Genomic DNA, 17,609 nt, shown 5'->3' with positions numbered 1-17,609 from the left:
GTCTTCTCTTTACTTAGATTTCACGTGGCAGGTTCTTGATGACCTCCATGGCAGTGACCATTTCCCCATCCTTGTTATCTTTTTCTCTTTTCACCCTCCCTTCTCCTTCCCTAGGTGGCAGTTTGCTAAGGCAGACTTAAACATATTTACCCTAAGTGCTGCTCTCTCTGACCTCTCCCTTCTGCCTCTCCCTCGCTCTCTCCTCCTTTTTCATGACACCGTCTTCGACGCTGCCCTCCACTCTATTCCTCGCTCTTCCTCTCGGGGACCATGGGAGTGCTTTCCCTGGTGGAATACAGTCTGTGCTCGTGCTGTCTGCTGTAAGCGTGCAGCCTGGAAGAGACACCGCCGCCGGCAGACGGCCGATTCTTTTCTTTTATTTCAGAAAGAGAGTGCGGTAGCCCGTACGGCGATCCGTATGGCTAAACGTGAATGTTGGGCATCTTATGTCTCCACCATTACGTCCGAAACTCCTCTACCACAGATCTGGAAGCGTATCCGCAAGATAGCGGGTAAGTTCGTTCCTGATGTCTCACCGGTCCTTCACCTCTGTAGTACTCTTGTTGCGGACCCGTTGCAGGTTGTTACCGAACTGGGTTCCCACTTTTCTTCTGTTACCTCTGGTTTTCATCTTCCCCAATCTTTCCTTCTTCGTAAACCTGTCCTTTGGATTTCTGTACTCATGCAGGCGATGAGTCACAATAACGTGGCTGAAGTATGTTGACCAGACCACACACTAGAAATTGAAGGGACGACTAGTCCCTTCAATTTCTAGTGTGTGCTCTGGTCAACATACTTCTGCACTCATCTTCAGCTTCCCTATAATGATCCCTTCTCTCTCTCTGAACTTCGTTCTGCCCTGGCCCTTTGCGGTTCTATGGCGGCGGGCTCTGAAGGCATTCATTATGAGATACTTCACCATCTCCCTCCATGCACGTCTCAGTATTTACTGAGTCTATATAACCGGATCTGGGAGTCGTCGTCAGTCCCTGAGGGCTGGCTCGATGCCATTGTCCTCCCTGTTAGCAAACCAGGGTCTCTGGGAACATCCCCTAAGGACTTTCGCCCTATTGACCTCACAAGTTGTGTCTGCATACTCTTTGAACGTATGGTTAACATTCGTCTGATGTGGTTCTTAGAACACTATCACCACCTGTCCCCTTCTCAACTTGGTTTTCGCAAGTGCCGCAGCACAACAGATGAACTTGGAGGTCTATATTCGTACTGCTTTTGCTGCGAAGACCTACGTTGTTGCTGTTCTTTTGACCTGGAGAAGGCTTAGGACACCACTTGGCGATATCATATTCTATCCAAACTTCATTCTTTTGGCCTTCGTGGTCATCTCCCTCTATTTCTCCGCAGCTTCCTCTTTCGTCGTTCCTTACGGGTGAGGCTTGGTACCACTCTCTCTGCCTCTTTTCAGCAATACGATTTTGTGCCTCAGGGCGACATTGCTCGGGTGCAGGGGGGGGGGGGGGGTTGTGTAAAAACCTGGTTTGTGCCTCGGAGAGGCTACGGGATCCAGTAAGTTCAGTAGAACTTCGGTTTCAACCCTTTTAACCCTGTCGTAGCTCAGTCGATTAAGGCAGTGTCTGGGATGCTCCCGGACGCAGGTTCGAATCCTCGTCACGGCCCTTGTGGATTTGTTCATTTGATGCATCACGTAAGTGTGATCTCTGTGTGTGAAAACATAAGATTCTTCAAAAAATTTAACAACTTGTAAGGGAATAGATAATATTGCAAATGAAATCTATTATATTTCATGCAGTCAACTACACCTTATCACACTGGTACACTGGTGAGGGCAAGACCACCACTGCTACAGTCAACTACACCTTATCACACTGGTACACTCGTGAGGGCAAGACTCACACTGCTACAGTCAACTACACAAACCGTGAAAAATTCCGATTCTGCTCTTATATTATAATTTATTGTCATCATTGTTATTATTATTTATGCAATACATATTAGGACCCAAACTTCTTGGACCTGACGGTGGAAGGACGGTCTAGATTTTTGCAGGGCTGTGTTCAATCCCCAACTGTCCAAGTAGTTGGGAATCATTTTTTCCTTCCATCCTATATTAGGTCCTTGTCTTTATATCCCTTCTAAATGCTATATAGTTGTAATGGCTTAATGCTTTCTCTTGTTATTTACTTTACCATGATATATTATCTCTAATTTTCATGCAGCTGTGTTTGAAAGTCAGAGTGATTCGGTAAACATTCGTCTTCAACCTCCGAGTGTGAGCCCAGGAGCTAGAGATCAACCCACCCCGGAGGAGTCTGTGACCCGCGGGATTCACAAACGAGAAGACCTTGATCACCTCCATGCTGGAGAAGGGTATCAAAACACATTACTTGCAGAGACAGACAGCGAGTATGAATATATTTCCAGCAGGATTCCATCATCGCAGGTTGAAGCCTATCTCTCCAGGGCCATCCACTCACACGACACCCTCGAAGAGTTCAAGGTCAGATAAATGACGAGTTTCCTGAAATTTTATTTCATCTTATTCCTACCAATTTGTTTTCTTTTTACGTACTTAATAATTTGTATAATAAGAATGGCATAACTATGCACAAGCCACAAGAGCTGCGATGAGGGATCGAACCTAGGTCCGAGAGGATCCCAGACACGCCTTAATGGACTGTGCCACGAAATATTTAAAAGAATTACAACCGGAAGTTCTACTGACCTCACACGGATCCTGCAGTCTCTCCGAGACACAAACCTGACTGTCGTGGCAAACCTGACAGTCGATTAAGGCGTGTTTGGGATCCTCTCGGACGAAGGTTCAAACCCTCATCATGGCCCCTTGTGAATATATATGTATTTATACTAGCAGTACCCGGCCACGCGTTGCTGTGGCTCAGCAACGCATGTGCGTTGCTGACCCACAGCAACCTTCCCTGTCCCCCAGTCCTCCCCACCATTCCCCCCTTCACCCGTCTCCTCGGCTTCCCAACCATTCCCCACTCTATCGTCTCCTCTTCCTTCCCACCATGCTCCACTTCCCTGTCTCTTTTTCCTCCCCACCATTCTCCATTCCTCTATTCCCTCGTCTCCCCCATCTCAAACTCCCCCGTCCCCTCATCCGTCAACCACCATTACCATCTCCCTAGTCCCCTTGTCCTCCCTACCATCTCTCACTTCCGTCCCCTCGTCATCCCCACCATTCCCCACTTCCTCGTCCGATGCCTTCCCAAATGGTTTGATGTTCCCATCAGAAAATTGGGAACATGAAGTGATCTGATGTTCCCATAACTGAAATATAAGAAAATCAGTTAAAAAAATAAAATGAAAATATGAAAAAAAATAAACTATACTCACGAAATGAACGGTATGGTAAACAACACATCTCAATTCCAATGCAATTCACACAAAATAATTAAATCAAAATGAAAATAAATCAAAATCTATGAAAATTCATATTATCAATGCAATCAGAAACAATGAAATGGAATTGTAACATATTTAGTATAGCATGTGTGTAGCTCATACATGCAATAGATGGCGCTGTTTTTCAAGGAAAACATAGTTATACCTATCACAGGTGTGACATCTATACTTATGCTTACAAAATGAACGGTATGGTCAAAGCTCAATACCATCACAATGTCACACAAAATAATTCAATAAAAAATAAAATAAATCAAAATCTATGAAATCAAATTTATCAATGCAATCGGAAACGTTGAAATGGAATTTGTGACATATTTTTTTTTGTTTTTGTTTTTTTTCTTTTTAGCAGGGATAATCCTGCGCGGGCCCTAAGCCTCTGGCTGGCCCACTAAGTGATGCTCGTTTCTGGTTTACCTGGGCGGAGGATGAGTATGTATGACCCGTATGGTCGCTTCAGTAAGATTTTGCCATATGTGTTTAACAACTTCCTCTGCTCTGTCGAATCGAAGGTGAAATCTTAACGGGTTTGTAACTGTGCACTGTGTTAGATAATGTTCCAGTGGTCTGTCGGGCATTTCTCCAGTGTTGACATTTCCTCTCACCTTCCGGAACCCGTAAGCCTATTTCCCATGCACATGGGTATCCAAGCCTGATGCGATGTAAGTGCACTTCTGTTGTTCTACTGCTCCCTTTCATCAAACTAAGTGGTTCGTAGTTGGTGGAATTCTTGTACCAACCCACAGATCCTGATGTTGCAACTGCTGCGTCGTGGTCACTGTACAGCCTTCGCATTGCTCTGTTTCGAATCACTTTCTTCATCTGGGAGAGACTCGGTGGTATGGAAATGTCTACATTCCTCCTCTTAGTAGCAAGTTTTGCAGCTTCGTCTGCAATGTCATTACCTAATAGTCCCACATGACTTGGCACCCAGTTGATAAGCACCCGTCGGCCTTGTCGGTGAAGTGTGTGCATGAATGATAAGACATTGGTGATCAGATGGATGTTATCACATATGTGTTCCTGTTGCAAGGTTTCAATGGCGGTTCTCGAATCTGTATGGACGATAACATGTTGGCGGTGTTCAGCAAGAGCATGTTCCAAAGCCTTTTGAATGGCTAGCATCTCAGTCTGTAAAGTCGAACACCCATTTGAGAGCCTCCAACTATATACAGAGTTTCCTGCTTTAACTGCAGCTCCGGTTTCCTGTCCCTGCTGGTCTACTGACCCATCCATGAAGTAAGTGAAGCTGTCGGATGCCATGTTTGCTTCTATATGCATCTGTGCAATGTGACGTAGCAGATGAGGATGTGTCTGGGTCTTCTTTCCGTCAAGAGCCATAATCTGAAAGTCTGCTGGCAGAGATTCCCAAGGGGCTTGCATAACAAAGTCTGCATGTATGTCGTCGACACCCCTCTCAGTGACTGTGTTTGCCATATCGAACGTATCGATGGCGTTTATCGCACAATGGGTCCACCTGTTGCTATTGGAGGCTCTTCTGTCCAGAGTTAGTGCTCCAGTGATCAAATCTTTAAGTGAACTGATTCTAGGTCTAGTCAATATCTTGGTCAGCATGCACGCAGCAATCCCCTTTACCCTTATTTCAATCGACGTTAGCTTTGTCTCTAGTCTTAGGTTCAGGATTTTAGTCCATCTGGGAGCACCTGTTATGACTCGCAATGCATCATTTTGAAGAACCTCAACGTTTGCCCACTGACCAGGAGAAAGAGTGAGTAAGGCAGGTGCTGCATAATCAACCAGGGAACGAACGGCGTGTATGTAAAACATTCTCAACACTCTGTGTCCCGCTCCTAGACGGGGCCCTGTGATTGCTCTCATTATATTTATTCGTGACTTTGCTTTCTCCTTTAGATATTGAATTTGCTTATTGAATGTCATCTTAAAATCAATCCACACTCCGAGATATCGATATTGTGGAACCCACTGAAGGTTAATGTCCTGAATGCGTAGGTGCCTGTCTGGAGCCTTGCCACCGAGTCTCATCGCCTTAGACTTCTGTGCAGATATTTTTAGCCCTAAAACACTGCATTCAGATGTCACTTGATCTAAAGCACCTTGAGCTTTATTTAGAAGTGAAGGACCCGTAACGACTAATGCTAGATCATCAGCATAGCTTAGCAATGTAACCCCTTCTGTAAAGGACATGGTAACAAGGTTTTCCATAAGGATGTTAAAAAGACTAGGACTGAGGACTCCTCCTTGTGGAGTCCCATTCTCGTGCAAGTGGTAGTCCGACACTTGTCCTTGCAACTTTACTCTGGCATACCTGTGACTTAGGTAATCTTGAATCCATGCTAGCATTTTCCCCCTCACACCTTTTTTAACTAAGGTGTGTAGTATTGCTGGCGGGCTTGCAAGTTCAAATGCTTTTTCCAGATCAAGGAAGACCACTATAGCTGGACCCGAGTTAACTGTTCCTAGTAATGTTGCTATGCAGTTGGCAGTACCTACACCTCTAGTGAAGCCAAATATGTGTTTATGAAGGTCTCCAGTCTTCCACAGTAGCCTATTTAAGACCATCCGTTCTGCAGTTTTACTAACGCACGATGTTAAGGAAATGGGTCTGTAATTGCCAGGTTCATTCGGCTTAGGAATCGGTATGATGTCTGCTTTCTTCCAAGAGGGCGGTAGTTTGCCTTGCTGCCAAGACGCATTGATGACGTCCAACATCCCTCGGTCTCCAGCAGGACCTGCATGTGCGATCATTGAGTATGTAATGTTATCAGCACCTGGAGCAGTGTCCTTACCACCTTTTTTGGCTCTGCTTAGTTCCTGTTCGGTGAAGGGACAGTCACATTCGTCATTTATAGCTATGCCCTCATGAATGACTGTCATCCTCTCTTGTTTTAAGTGTTCTTGCTGCCTTCGGACCATTGCAGGAAGCTGATATGAAGCTGTTCTTTCTGCAAATTGGAGAGCAAGTCTCTCAGCCTCCTGCAATGGTTGAATACATGCCTGTGGCCGGGCTGGTCGACCTGATATAGTTTTAATCTGACCCCATATCTTGCCAAGACTACTATGTTCATTTAGAGTTTGACACAACTCAAACCATCTTGCCTCCTTTACTTCTCGAGAAACTCGCCTTGCTTCAGATATCACCGCTCGTAGCAGAGTTCTTCCTTCTGGTGTGGGGTTTCTCTTTAGATGTTTTCTGAAGATATTGACTCTGTGGTTCTGTTCTTTAACGTCATTACTATAGAACCAATAGTTCTTTCGTTTCGTGTTACCTGTGATAATGATTGGAATAGCTTTGTTCGCAGCAGCTGCAACGGCTTCCTGCAGATTGGTCTCGTGTATGTTCAAATCCTCAGGTGGCGTGTACGTTGCATACCATTTTTCAAGTTCTTCCTGGTATACATTCCAATTGGCCTTTCCTAAATTCCACCGAGGCCGCGCAGGAGGTGTAGGAGGTCGTGCCAGGTTGAGTGTCGTGACAGTAGCATAGTGGTCACTGGTGATCACCGGGTCTACTTCCCACATCGCCTGTTGCTGGAGCGCTGTGGAGATGAATGTAAGATCAAGGGAACCTCCTAGAATGTGAGTGGGTTCCCCAGTGTTGAAAGTGTAATTTCAGGTACTTCTCGCAGAGCTGCAGCTAAATGGCGCCCATCTGCATTGGCTGGCCCAGTTGCACCTAACTCTGGATGATGAGCATTAAAATCTCCAGCAAGAATTAAATTTTCCTGCGTGGCCAAGGCAAGCACTGCCTCTGCTTCTAGTTTACGTCTAGGGGGCTTGTAGACGTTGTATATGAGGAGCTAAAAATTAGCCATATTCACTGTAACTGCTAATACCTCTACTCCATCCCCACATGAAACCGAGTCTATTTTCTTGCTGGGTATGGTGTTTCTGACTAGGGTCATTAATCCTCTTAGTCTCCCCTGCTCATACGGGAGAACATAGTGCTGATATCCAGCTAATCTGAAGGATTTTGTGGCTGGGAAAAGAGTTTCTTCCAAAACGATTATATCTGCTTTCGTGCTGATTGCAGCCTCCTGAAGTGTGTGTTTTTTATTTCCAAGACCTTGTATGTTCCACTGCAGAATTCGTAATGGCCAGACGACGGGTTCGGTTGGTGTTGCTTGTTCTACTAGAACTCCTCCTCGGAATCGACCTCTATATTCTCCGCCTCGCAAGTCGTGTCGCTGCAAATCGGACTGCAATGATAGTTCGTGGTCATCCCCGACGTTGTTGGAATCTGTGCATAACTGTGGTCCATCGCTATGTTGTTGGAAGCGCTGCAGGTCGGACTGCATTGATTGTCCGTGGTCAACCCCGGCATTGTTGGAATCTGTGCAGAACTGTGGTCCATCACTTTGTTGTTGGTATTGCTGCAAGTCGGACTGCATTGATCGCTCGCGGCCGTTTCTTGTGTTGGCGGAACCTGCGCATCTCTGCTGGTCAATACGTCTTTGTTGGCGTTGCTGCAGATCAGACTGCATTGGCTGTTGTTGTCTGTCTCCTGTGTTGGAAGATTCTGTTGATCGTGGGTGGTCACTGCGTCTTGCAGTTGCGTTTGTGAATGTCGATGTTCCGGTGTCTTGACTAGCCGACTGTTGTCGGTAGTCAGTATGTCCAAGTTGCGTTGTTTGTCCTCTTGTGCTCCATCCTGTCGGAGACTGTCTATTTCTCGTGTAACTGTGGTCTGCTGCACGATCTTGTCCATTATCACACAAGTGATGTCTTGAGGCTGTTGTTGTGAGGCGTTCTGCGTCATCTGTAGGCAATTGATAATGGTTTCCGCCATGATCTTCACGATGGTTTGCAGCTGGACCTCGGTAAAACTGTATAGCTGGGGAGTAGATTCCGAAAGTAAGTGTTTTCTGCTCATTTGCACTTGCTGGACTTCTGCAACACTTTCGTGTAATGTCTGATTCGGAATTGACAGATTCGGGAAATTTTGCTCTGTGAGAGCGGGTGGCTGTTGTGGCTGTGCACGAGTGTTCCAGACGTTGGTGTTGGTGGATGTACCGCTGGTCAGTGTGTTGACCCTGGCCTGAGCTGTCTGCACTTTTTGTTTCCGTGCAGAGCAGGTTGTGCTCCAGGCATGATGTTTGCCTCCACAATTTGGACATTTGGCTGTTGTGGTCTGGTTTGCCTTGTGCTTGGCAATACAGTCTTTGGTGGGATGTCTCAGGCTGCACACTCCGCACCTCTCCTGTCCTGTGCAGCGTGACTGATGGTGGCCGTATTTCTGACACCTGAAGCAGCGTAGGGGTTCCGGGACGTATGGCCTCTGTCGGTATATCCCCCAATTTCCAAGACCGAAAGTTTCCGGCACATGTCCCATGACGGTCACCAGAACCTGACGCGTCGCTGCCTTGTCTACTTTTGTGTGGCAACGTTCCGCACTCAGGACTTGCTTGTGTTCTAGCACTGGATCCAGGGGAAAGTCGATTGGGTATCCCAAAAGCACGACTCGTGTGCGTCGTTCTGAAGGGTCCAGCTTTACCAAGCACACAGGTTACCCCTGCAGGACTCTTACCTTCTCTAAGTAATGTGCAGTCTGTTGGTCTTGAGGTGTCAGTATTATTTCTCCCTTCAGGTTGACTGTAATGGAAAGTTTGAGCTCTGGTTGTTCTTTTTCCATCGCCGTTACTACTCCATATGCTGTAGGAAAGTGGTCGGTCTGCATGATCTTGAATTTCGGAAGAAGTGCAGAGGCTGGCGATGTCTGGTGTGAGACTGGTGGTGGCCTCCCCTGTCCCATACTGCTGTCCTGCGGCTGGGCTGTGGAGAGAGGAACAATGGCCGACATTGGCTGGCGTGAAACCGGTGGTGTCCTCTCCTGACTCATACTGCCGTCCCGCGGCAGCGTTGCGGACAGAGAAGCATTGACTGACACTGGCTGGTGTGTGACTGACGCTGTCCTCTCTAGGTCCATTACGTCCGCTGACTTGCTGGTAGAAGCAAGTGGTAAAGCCTCGATAGCAGTTTTCTTTGGGGCCTGCTGCACATCGGTCCCCCGTCCGTCCTCGTCCGAAAGCTGCTTCCATTCCCTCTTGCGCTGAGCCTTCCCCATGGCTCTCTACACGTAGTGAGAACCGACTCAAACCACCGGAGCAGCAGGCGACACGTCCTCACTGCACGGTAGCTCAGGAGCAACTCCTTTGTGACATAATTAGAATAGCGTGCATGTTGATATTATGTGCAACAGATGGCCCTGTTTTTCTAAAAAAAATGTTTTTACCTGTCAGAGGGATGGCATTTATATAGTTGGTAAATAAGATGACGTGCAAATTCGAATGCAACATTGTGTCAAAATTTCAAAGCAATTGGTGAAGAACTTTTGGAGATTACAGCATGTGTTGCACTTACGTCCAACAGATGGCGCTGTTTAAAAAAAAAAACGTTTTTTTCCTGTCACAGGTGAGGCATGTGTGATATATACATGCATGTGTGATTTCCTGTCACAGGCGAGGCAGTAGATATATAAAAATACGTGCCAATTCGAGTACAATGTTGTGTCAAAATTTCAAAGCAATCAGTAAAGAGGTTTCGAAGATTTCCCTGACATGAAAAAAAAAATCAGAAAAAGCATGTTTTTTTTTTTACCGTCACAGACGTAACATCAACGTATATAAAAACCTGCTCGGATGTGAATGGAACGTTGTGTGAAAATTTCAAAGCAATCGGTGAAGAATTTTCGAAGATTAGCGATTTTCCATTTATATTTCAATATAAATCCATTTATATATAAATATATATATATATATATATATATATATATATATATATATATATATATATATATATATATATATATATATATATATATATATATATATATATATATATATATATATATAATTATATATATATATATATGTTGTTAAATATGACCGAAAAAGTAAGATTAATAATTCTAACACGAATTTTCTCAATATTTCTTATGTTTCTTTTCACTGTCGATGGTAATTGAAAAATCAATTCTCCAAAATTCATTTCTATTTGTAGTCTGACTCGACACTTGAACGCGTTTCGTAATAACTTATTACATTTTCAAAGACTTTAGTTTACACACACACAACTATAACCTGTAAACACTAAACAGAGTTCTATGCTATCATTTAAACAGCTTTCATCTTATATACCCGCATTTAGGTGAGATGATATGTTACAACAGTTTTGGATGAGGTGAACAAAACTTTCAACACAAGATAGAACACGAAACAATGGGTATAAATTGGGTAAATTAAAGGGAAGGATGGAAGTAACTGCCAAGGGGCTATTGGCCCATAGTTCTTGATGCTTCTATATTGGTGTGGAGTCTTGAAGTGGGTAGAATATAGTTGTGCATTAATTGGCTATTGATTGCTGGTGTTAATTTCTTGATGTGTAGTGCCTCGCAGATGTCAAGTCGCCTGCTATCGCTGTATCTATCGATGATTTCTGTGTAGTTTGTTAAGATTTCTCTGGTGATGGTCTGGTTGTGGGAAGAGATTAATATGTTCCTTAATGGAGCCCTGTTGCTTATGCATCGTTAATCACCTGGAAAGAGATGTTGTTGTCTTGCCTATATACTGAGTTCTTTGAGGCTTATAGTCTCCAAGTGGGCATTTGAAGGCATAGACGACGTTGATCTCTTTTAAAGCGTTCTGCTTTGTGTTTGGAGTTTCTCATGAGTAGGTTGGCCGTTTTTTTGGTTTTATAGTAAACCGTCAATTGTATCTTCTGATTTTTGTCTGTAGGGATAACGTTCCTATCAACAATATCTTTCAGGACCCTTTCCTCCATTTTATGAGCTGTGGAAAAGAAGTTCTTGTAAAATAGTCTAATAGGGGGTAAAGGTGTTGTGTTAGTTGTCTCTTCAGAGGTTGCATGGCGTTTCACCTTCCTTCTTATGATGTCTTCAACGAAACTATTGGAGAAGCCATTGTTGATTAGGACCTGCCTTACCCTACAGAGTTCTTCATCAACTTGCTTCCATCCTGAGCTGTGGCTGAGAGCACAGTCGACATAAGCGTTAATAACACTCCTCTTGTACCTGTCTGGGCAGTCACTGTTGGCAATGAGGCACATTCCTATGTTTGGTTCCTTAGTGTAGACTGCAGTGTGGAAACCTACGCCCCTTTCCATGACCGTTACATCTAGAAAGGGCAGCTTCCCGTCCTTCTCCATCTCGTAAGTGAAACGCAACACAGAATTCCGCTCAAATGCCTCTTTCAGCCCCTGCAGATGTCTGACATTAGGTACCTGTGTAAAATTGTCGTCAACATACCTGCAGAATATGGCCGGTTTCAAGTTCATGTCGACTAAGACCTTTTGTTCGATGGTACCCATGTAGAAATTCGCAAACAGGACACCTAGGGGAGAATCCATGGCGACCCAATCTACTTGCTTATACATGTGCCCGTCTGGTCTCAAGAAGGGTGCCTCTTTGGAGCGAGATGGGGACGAGATGGAGAAGGATGGGAAGCTGCCCTTTCCAGATGTAACAGTCATGGAAAGGAGCAGAGGTTTCCACACTGCAGTCTACACTAAGGAAACAAATATAAGAATGTGCCTCAATGCCAACAGTGACTGCCCAGACAGGTACAAGAGGAGTGTTGTTAACGCTTATGTTGACCGTGCAGTTGAAGTTATATCTTCCCCCAGTTAAAGTCTCCCATGTTAAGCATGGAACAGCTTCTGTTCCTGCTAGCAACAGAAGCTGCTGTCTCTATTATATTAATGGCAGCCATGTTGTTTCAATCATATTCCTGTCTGGGTCTTTTGTCATTTGGTGGAGGGTTATATATGACTATGACCATAAGTTTTGTCCCCCAATTGCTATGGTACCTGTCATGCAGTCACTGAAAACCTCACAGCCCTGGATAACCATCTCTTCAAAACTCGTCTTTTCTTATCAGCAGAGCTACTCCACCTCCACCTCATCCTTCCCTCTCTTTCCTAACAACAAAGATTTCCTGCAGAAACAATATGCATTTAGTATAATTATTGTTAGCTTTGTTTCTGTGAGTGCTATTATGTCTGGGTTTTCATTTTGTGTCCATTCTCCAAGTTCATTGGTTTTATTTATAATCCCATCTATGTTTGTATGCAATGCATTGAAGCTCACATTCTCCTGTCCATTATTGTTTCCTCTTCTTGGTGGTCTTTCTGCTGATGGAAGAAGTCGTTCCAGAGGCGTGGAGATTTGTGAGATGGTTAACAGGGGCTCAGAGGCTTCTGGGTGGGGGGGGTCATGGGAAGGGGGGGAGGCTGAGAGGATATGGGGTGAGAGGGAAGGGGAGCCAAGAAGGGTATGTGGTAAGGGGAAGGGGGGATAGGAAGGATATGGGGTAAGGGAGAAAGGGGACAGGGCAGGTATATGTTGAGGGGGGGAGGGAGAGTTAGTAAGTAAGTAAGTATCAAAAGAAGGCACCAAACCGGAAAGGCTATGTAGCACCATCAAATGTGCGGAATAATCAGAGGGCGCTAAATATCAGCAAGGATGCCAATATGAGAACAAAAACACATAAGTGAACGATATCAAAAGTATCCAAGTCACCAAAAAATCTATTGAGGGACAGGTGACTGCGAGGGGCGGTTGGAAAGCAAGACACACGCTCGTCCTGGAAGTCAGGACATTCAAGAAGGACATGCACGACCATAAGAGGGACAATGCAATTAGGACAATAAGGAGCAGTGTGGCGCTCCATCAAGTGACCATGGGTTAAGCGAGTATGACCAATACGCAACCTCGCCAGAGCCGTTTCCCATTGCCGGTAACGGTTATCTTGAGATGATTTCGGGGCTTTAGTGTCCCCATGGCCTGGTCCTCAACCAGGCCTCCACCCCCAGGAAGCAGCCCGTGACAGCTGACTAACACCCAGGTACCTATTTTACTGCTAGGTAACAGGGGCATAGGATGAAAGAAACTTTGCCCATTGTTTCTCGCCGGTGCCTGGGATCAAACCCAGGATCACAAGTCCAGCATGCTGTCCGCTCGGCCGACCGGCTCCCAACGGTGGTAGGAGGACGGCCATGAGGAAACACAACATTTAAGAATACATAGTTTGTTACTAGTAACAGACAACCAAGAAGCCTGCCAACGGGTAAGGATGGAGGAATGGATAACCGGGTAAAAGGCGGAATATGGAATACCTTTACGAGAGATGGAATGAGAGCGGACAGCTTCCTTGGCGGCAGCATCCGCACGCTCTTTTAAAGACACACCAATATGGCTGGGAACCCAACAAAACTCAACCGACTTAAATTTACTCTGAATAAGAAACAGCCAATGCTCAATCTCGATATTTACTGGATGAACCAGATTAAAGGACCCGAGGGCCATGAGGGTACTACGAGAGACAACAACAACTACAAAGAAAGACTGACAACAAGAAAGCAGGAGACGAAGAGCATAGAGAATAACATAAAGCTCCGCTGTGAAGATGCTAGTCTCCGGAGGTAATCGAGTCATTTAAGTGCAATCAGGAAAAACAACAGAGTAGCCAACACCATCCGCAGACTTAGACCCATCGGTGAAGACAGAAACGGAGCGGGAGTGAGAAGAAAAGTGCTCAAGGAAAAGACGTTTTAGAACCGTAGGAGGGGTAAAAGCTTCAGTGATGCGGGTCAAGGATGTACAAAACTGCGGAAGGGGACTCTCCAAGAGGGCAAAGAAGGAACAACACGAGGAGAAACATTAGAAATACGAACGGAAAGAGAATCCTGTAAGCGAGATAACTAGACAGAAAGAGGGAGGTGGTGAAGAGGAACAGGAACCGCAGGAGGGGTAAAAGTTAAAGCACGACAGAGGCAAGAGGAAGGATGTTGTAAAGACTGCGCAAGATAGCGAATACAGTAGCGATCAAGGCGGTCCTGGAGAGACAGGAAGCCAGTGTCAACATACAAGCTAAAGTTGGGAGTCGAACGAAAGGCAACAGAACTGAGGCGCAACCCAGTATGGTGCAAAGCATCAAGACGGCAAAGAGTAGAAGGAGAAGCAGACGAATAAGCAGGGAAACCATAATCGAGCTTAGACAAGACGAGAGAGGAATGTAAAGCAAGGAGAGTGCGCCTATCCGCTCCCCCAAGAAGTATGGGACAATACCCGAAGGAGAGTAAGGGCCTTAGAGCACTCAACACGGAGTTAAAAGATATGGGGAGACCAAGACAAACGAGTGTCAAGGAATAACCTCAAAAGCTTCGCAGAATCTTTGTATTCAAGGGGATGACCATAAAGGGACAAAGAGGGACGAAGAACAACCCATTGCCAAGTAAAAGTCATGGCACAAGTATTAGTAGTAGAGAACTTGAAGCCATGAACGGTGGCCCAAGACGACACGGCATCAATCGCAAGTTGAAGCCGGCGTTGAAGGAGAGGCGAATCATCACCCTGACAGCAAAGGGTAAGATCATCGACATAGAGAGTGAAGAAGACACCTGAAGGAAGAGAGGAAAGAAGACCATTGAGGGCAACCAGAAAAAGAGTAGTGCTCAGAACACTACCCTGGGGCACACCTCCATATTGCTGAAAAGAGGCAAAGAGAGCGGTACCAAGCCGCACCCGAAAGGAACGACGGGAGAGGAAGCTGCGGAGAAAGAGAGGTAGATGACCACGAAGGCCAAAGGAATGAAGTTTGGATAGAATATGATATTGCCTAGTGGTGTCCTAAGCCTTTTCCAGGTCAAAAAGGACGGCAACAATGGAGGTCTTCGCAGCAAAAGCAGTACGAATATAGACCTCCACGTTCATCTGTTGTGCTGTGGCACAGCAAGTTCACTAGGACATCTGTCGTGTTGCGGCACTTGCGGAAACCATATTGAGAAGGGGAGAGGAGGTGATGGTGTTCCAGAAATAACATCAGACAAACGTTAACCATACGTTCAAAGAGTTTGCAGATACAACTTGTGAGGGCAATAGGGCGAAAGTCCCTAGGGGATGTCCCCAGAGACCCTGGTTTGTGAACAGGGAGGACAACGGCATCGAGCCAGTCCTCATGGACTAACGACGACTCCCAGATCCGATAATACAGACTCAGTAAATACTGAGACGTACACGGAGGCAGATGGCGAAGCATCTCATAATGAATACTATCGGAGGCCGCCGCCATTGAACCGCAGAGGGCCAGGGCAGAACGAAGTTCAGAGAGAGAGAGAAAAGGGATCGTTATAGGGAAGTCGAAGACGAGTGCAGAAATCAAAAGGACGAGACTCAAGGACAGGTTTACGAAGAAGGAAAGATTGGGGAAGATGAAGACCAGAACTAACAGAAGAAAAGTGGAAACCCAGTTCGGTAGCGACCTGCAACGGGTCCGCCACAAGAGTACCATGGAGGTGAAGGACCGATGAAAAATCGGGAACGAGCTTACCCGCTATCTTGTGGATACGCTTCCAGATCTGTGGCATTGGAGCTTCGGACGTAATGGTGGAGACATAAGATGCCCAACATTCTCGTTTAGCCATATGGATGGCCCTACGGCCCACCGCACTCGCCTTCCTAAAGAAAAGAAAAGAATCGGCCGTCTGCCGACGGCGGTGTCTCTTCCAGGCTGCACGTTTACAGCAGACAGCCCGAGCACAGTCTGCATTCCACCAGGGAACACACTTCCGTGGACCCCGCGAGGAAGAGCGAGGAATAGAGTGAAGGGCAGCGTCGAAGACAGTGTTATGAAAAAGGAGGAGAGAGCGAGGGAGAGGCAGAAGGGAAAGGTCAGAGAGAGTAGCACTGAGGGTAAAGAGGTTCCAGTCCACTTTCGCAAACTGCCACCTAGGAAAGGAGAGAGGAGGGCGAAAAGAGAAAAAGGTAACAAGGATGGGGAAATGGTCTCTGCCATGGAGGTCATCAAGAACCTGCCACGTGAAATTTAAGTAAAGCGAAGACGAGCACAGAGAAAGATCAAGACAGGAAAGGGTGCGAGTCCGAGAATCCAAATGTGTGGGCTCACCAGAATTCAGAAGAGACAGGGAAGAAGAGAGGGTAAACGGCTGAAGAAGGCGATCCCGGGTGTTTGTCAGAACATCACCCCAAAGGAAATGACGACAATTGAAATCAACCAGCAGGAGCACAGGCTCGGGCAAGGAGTCCAGTAAGTGTTTCAGATCAGGAAGAGAAAGAAGGACACTCGGGGGAGATAAATGGAACAAACAGTGTACCATTTCCCCACAAAGATACGAGCAGCAGAACAATGGAGATGCAAAGGAAAAAGTAAGGGGACAAAGGGAACATCAGAGCGAATCAAGAGAGCAGAAGAGTTAGGAGCCCCAGCAACAGCTGGAGGGAGGGGGGAAGAGAAAGGAATAGCCACGAAAGCGACCAGGACGAGCACCAAGCATCGGCTCCTGGAGACATACACAAAGGGGCGAAAATCGCGAAATCAGAAGTTGGAGTTCAAGGCAATTGGCGTAATAACCCCGAACGTTCCATTGAAGAATAGACATTGACGAGAAGAGAAAGGACAACAACAGAGAACAAGGAAGAAACAAAGGCAAAAGAGCAACATAACACGTTAAAGAAGATCAGGATCAGCAAAGTTAGGGTTAGGGGGCATGGGTAAACTTAGCAAAGATGGAGGGAAGGAAGCGGGAGAACAGACCAGAGGTGGACAGGTGGGGTCTGGAGGAGGAGGAGGAGGAGGCAACCGAGAGGAGTAGTCAAAGACAGCAGCAGGAAGAGGGGAAGTAGAAAGAGGGGAGCGCACCTCAGCAAGGGCAGCAACCGAGAGGAAAGCGGGGGCGAAAGAAACCTCCATAGCAGGAACAGCGAGCACAACCACTGAAATGGGAGGGGAAGGGGCGATAGAGTCAGAAGTAGGGGCCGAGGAAGAAAGCGAAGCCTTCTTACCCGCCGCGAAAGAGGAAGGAGAGGAGCCAGTCTTATGCATCTGACTTAAAGAGACAGGTGTCCCAGCAGCTATGTACTGGGCAACGGATTCCAGTGTCTCAACAGGAGAAGCTGAACGAGAGCACACACGACGGCCAGTAGGAGAGCTATGGACATCAGCCCGCACTGACAGGCAGCGGGGAGAGTTAATAGATGGAGGAGAAGGATGGGAAGGAGGATCGGAGGGAGACGAGGAAAAATACACAGGAGACATTACAGACCGGGCAGAAAGAAGGGGAACCCCAGACAGAGGACCAGGAGGGGGACCCTTTGGGACAGAACTCAAAGGAACAGAGGAGGGGGCAGTGGGCGTATCAGGGTTCAAGGCCCGGAAAAGGTTGTAGGTCTGAGGAAGGTGGGAAGGACGAGG

General features: G+C 46.4%; 1 protein-coding gene across 1 annotated transcript in view; it reads left to right on the top strand.

The window, feature by feature from the left end:
- Positions 1-17,609, top strand: part of LOC123752159 (receptor-type tyrosine-protein phosphatase epsilon) — a 168,397-nt gene that overhangs the window by 122,045 nt on the left and 28,743 nt on the right. Inside the window, exon 4 of the mRNA XM_069315480.1 lies at positions 2,196-2,476. Within this exon, the coding sequence (XP_069171581.1) occupies positions 2,196-2,476 (281 nt within the window). The remainder of the gene's footprint in view (positions 1-2,195; positions 2,477-17,609) is intronic.

This window comes from Procambarus clarkii, chromosome 81, assembly GCF_040958095.1.
Source record: "Procambarus clarkii isolate CNS0578487 chromosome 81, FALCON_Pclarkii_2.0, whole genome shotgun sequence".
Classification (NCBI taxonomy): domain Eukaryota; kingdom Metazoa; phylum Arthropoda; class Malacostraca; order Decapoda; family Cambaridae; genus Procambarus; species Procambarus clarkii.
Note: the sequence above shows the minus strand (reverse complement) of the source record. Positions and strands in the feature narration are given on the sequence as shown.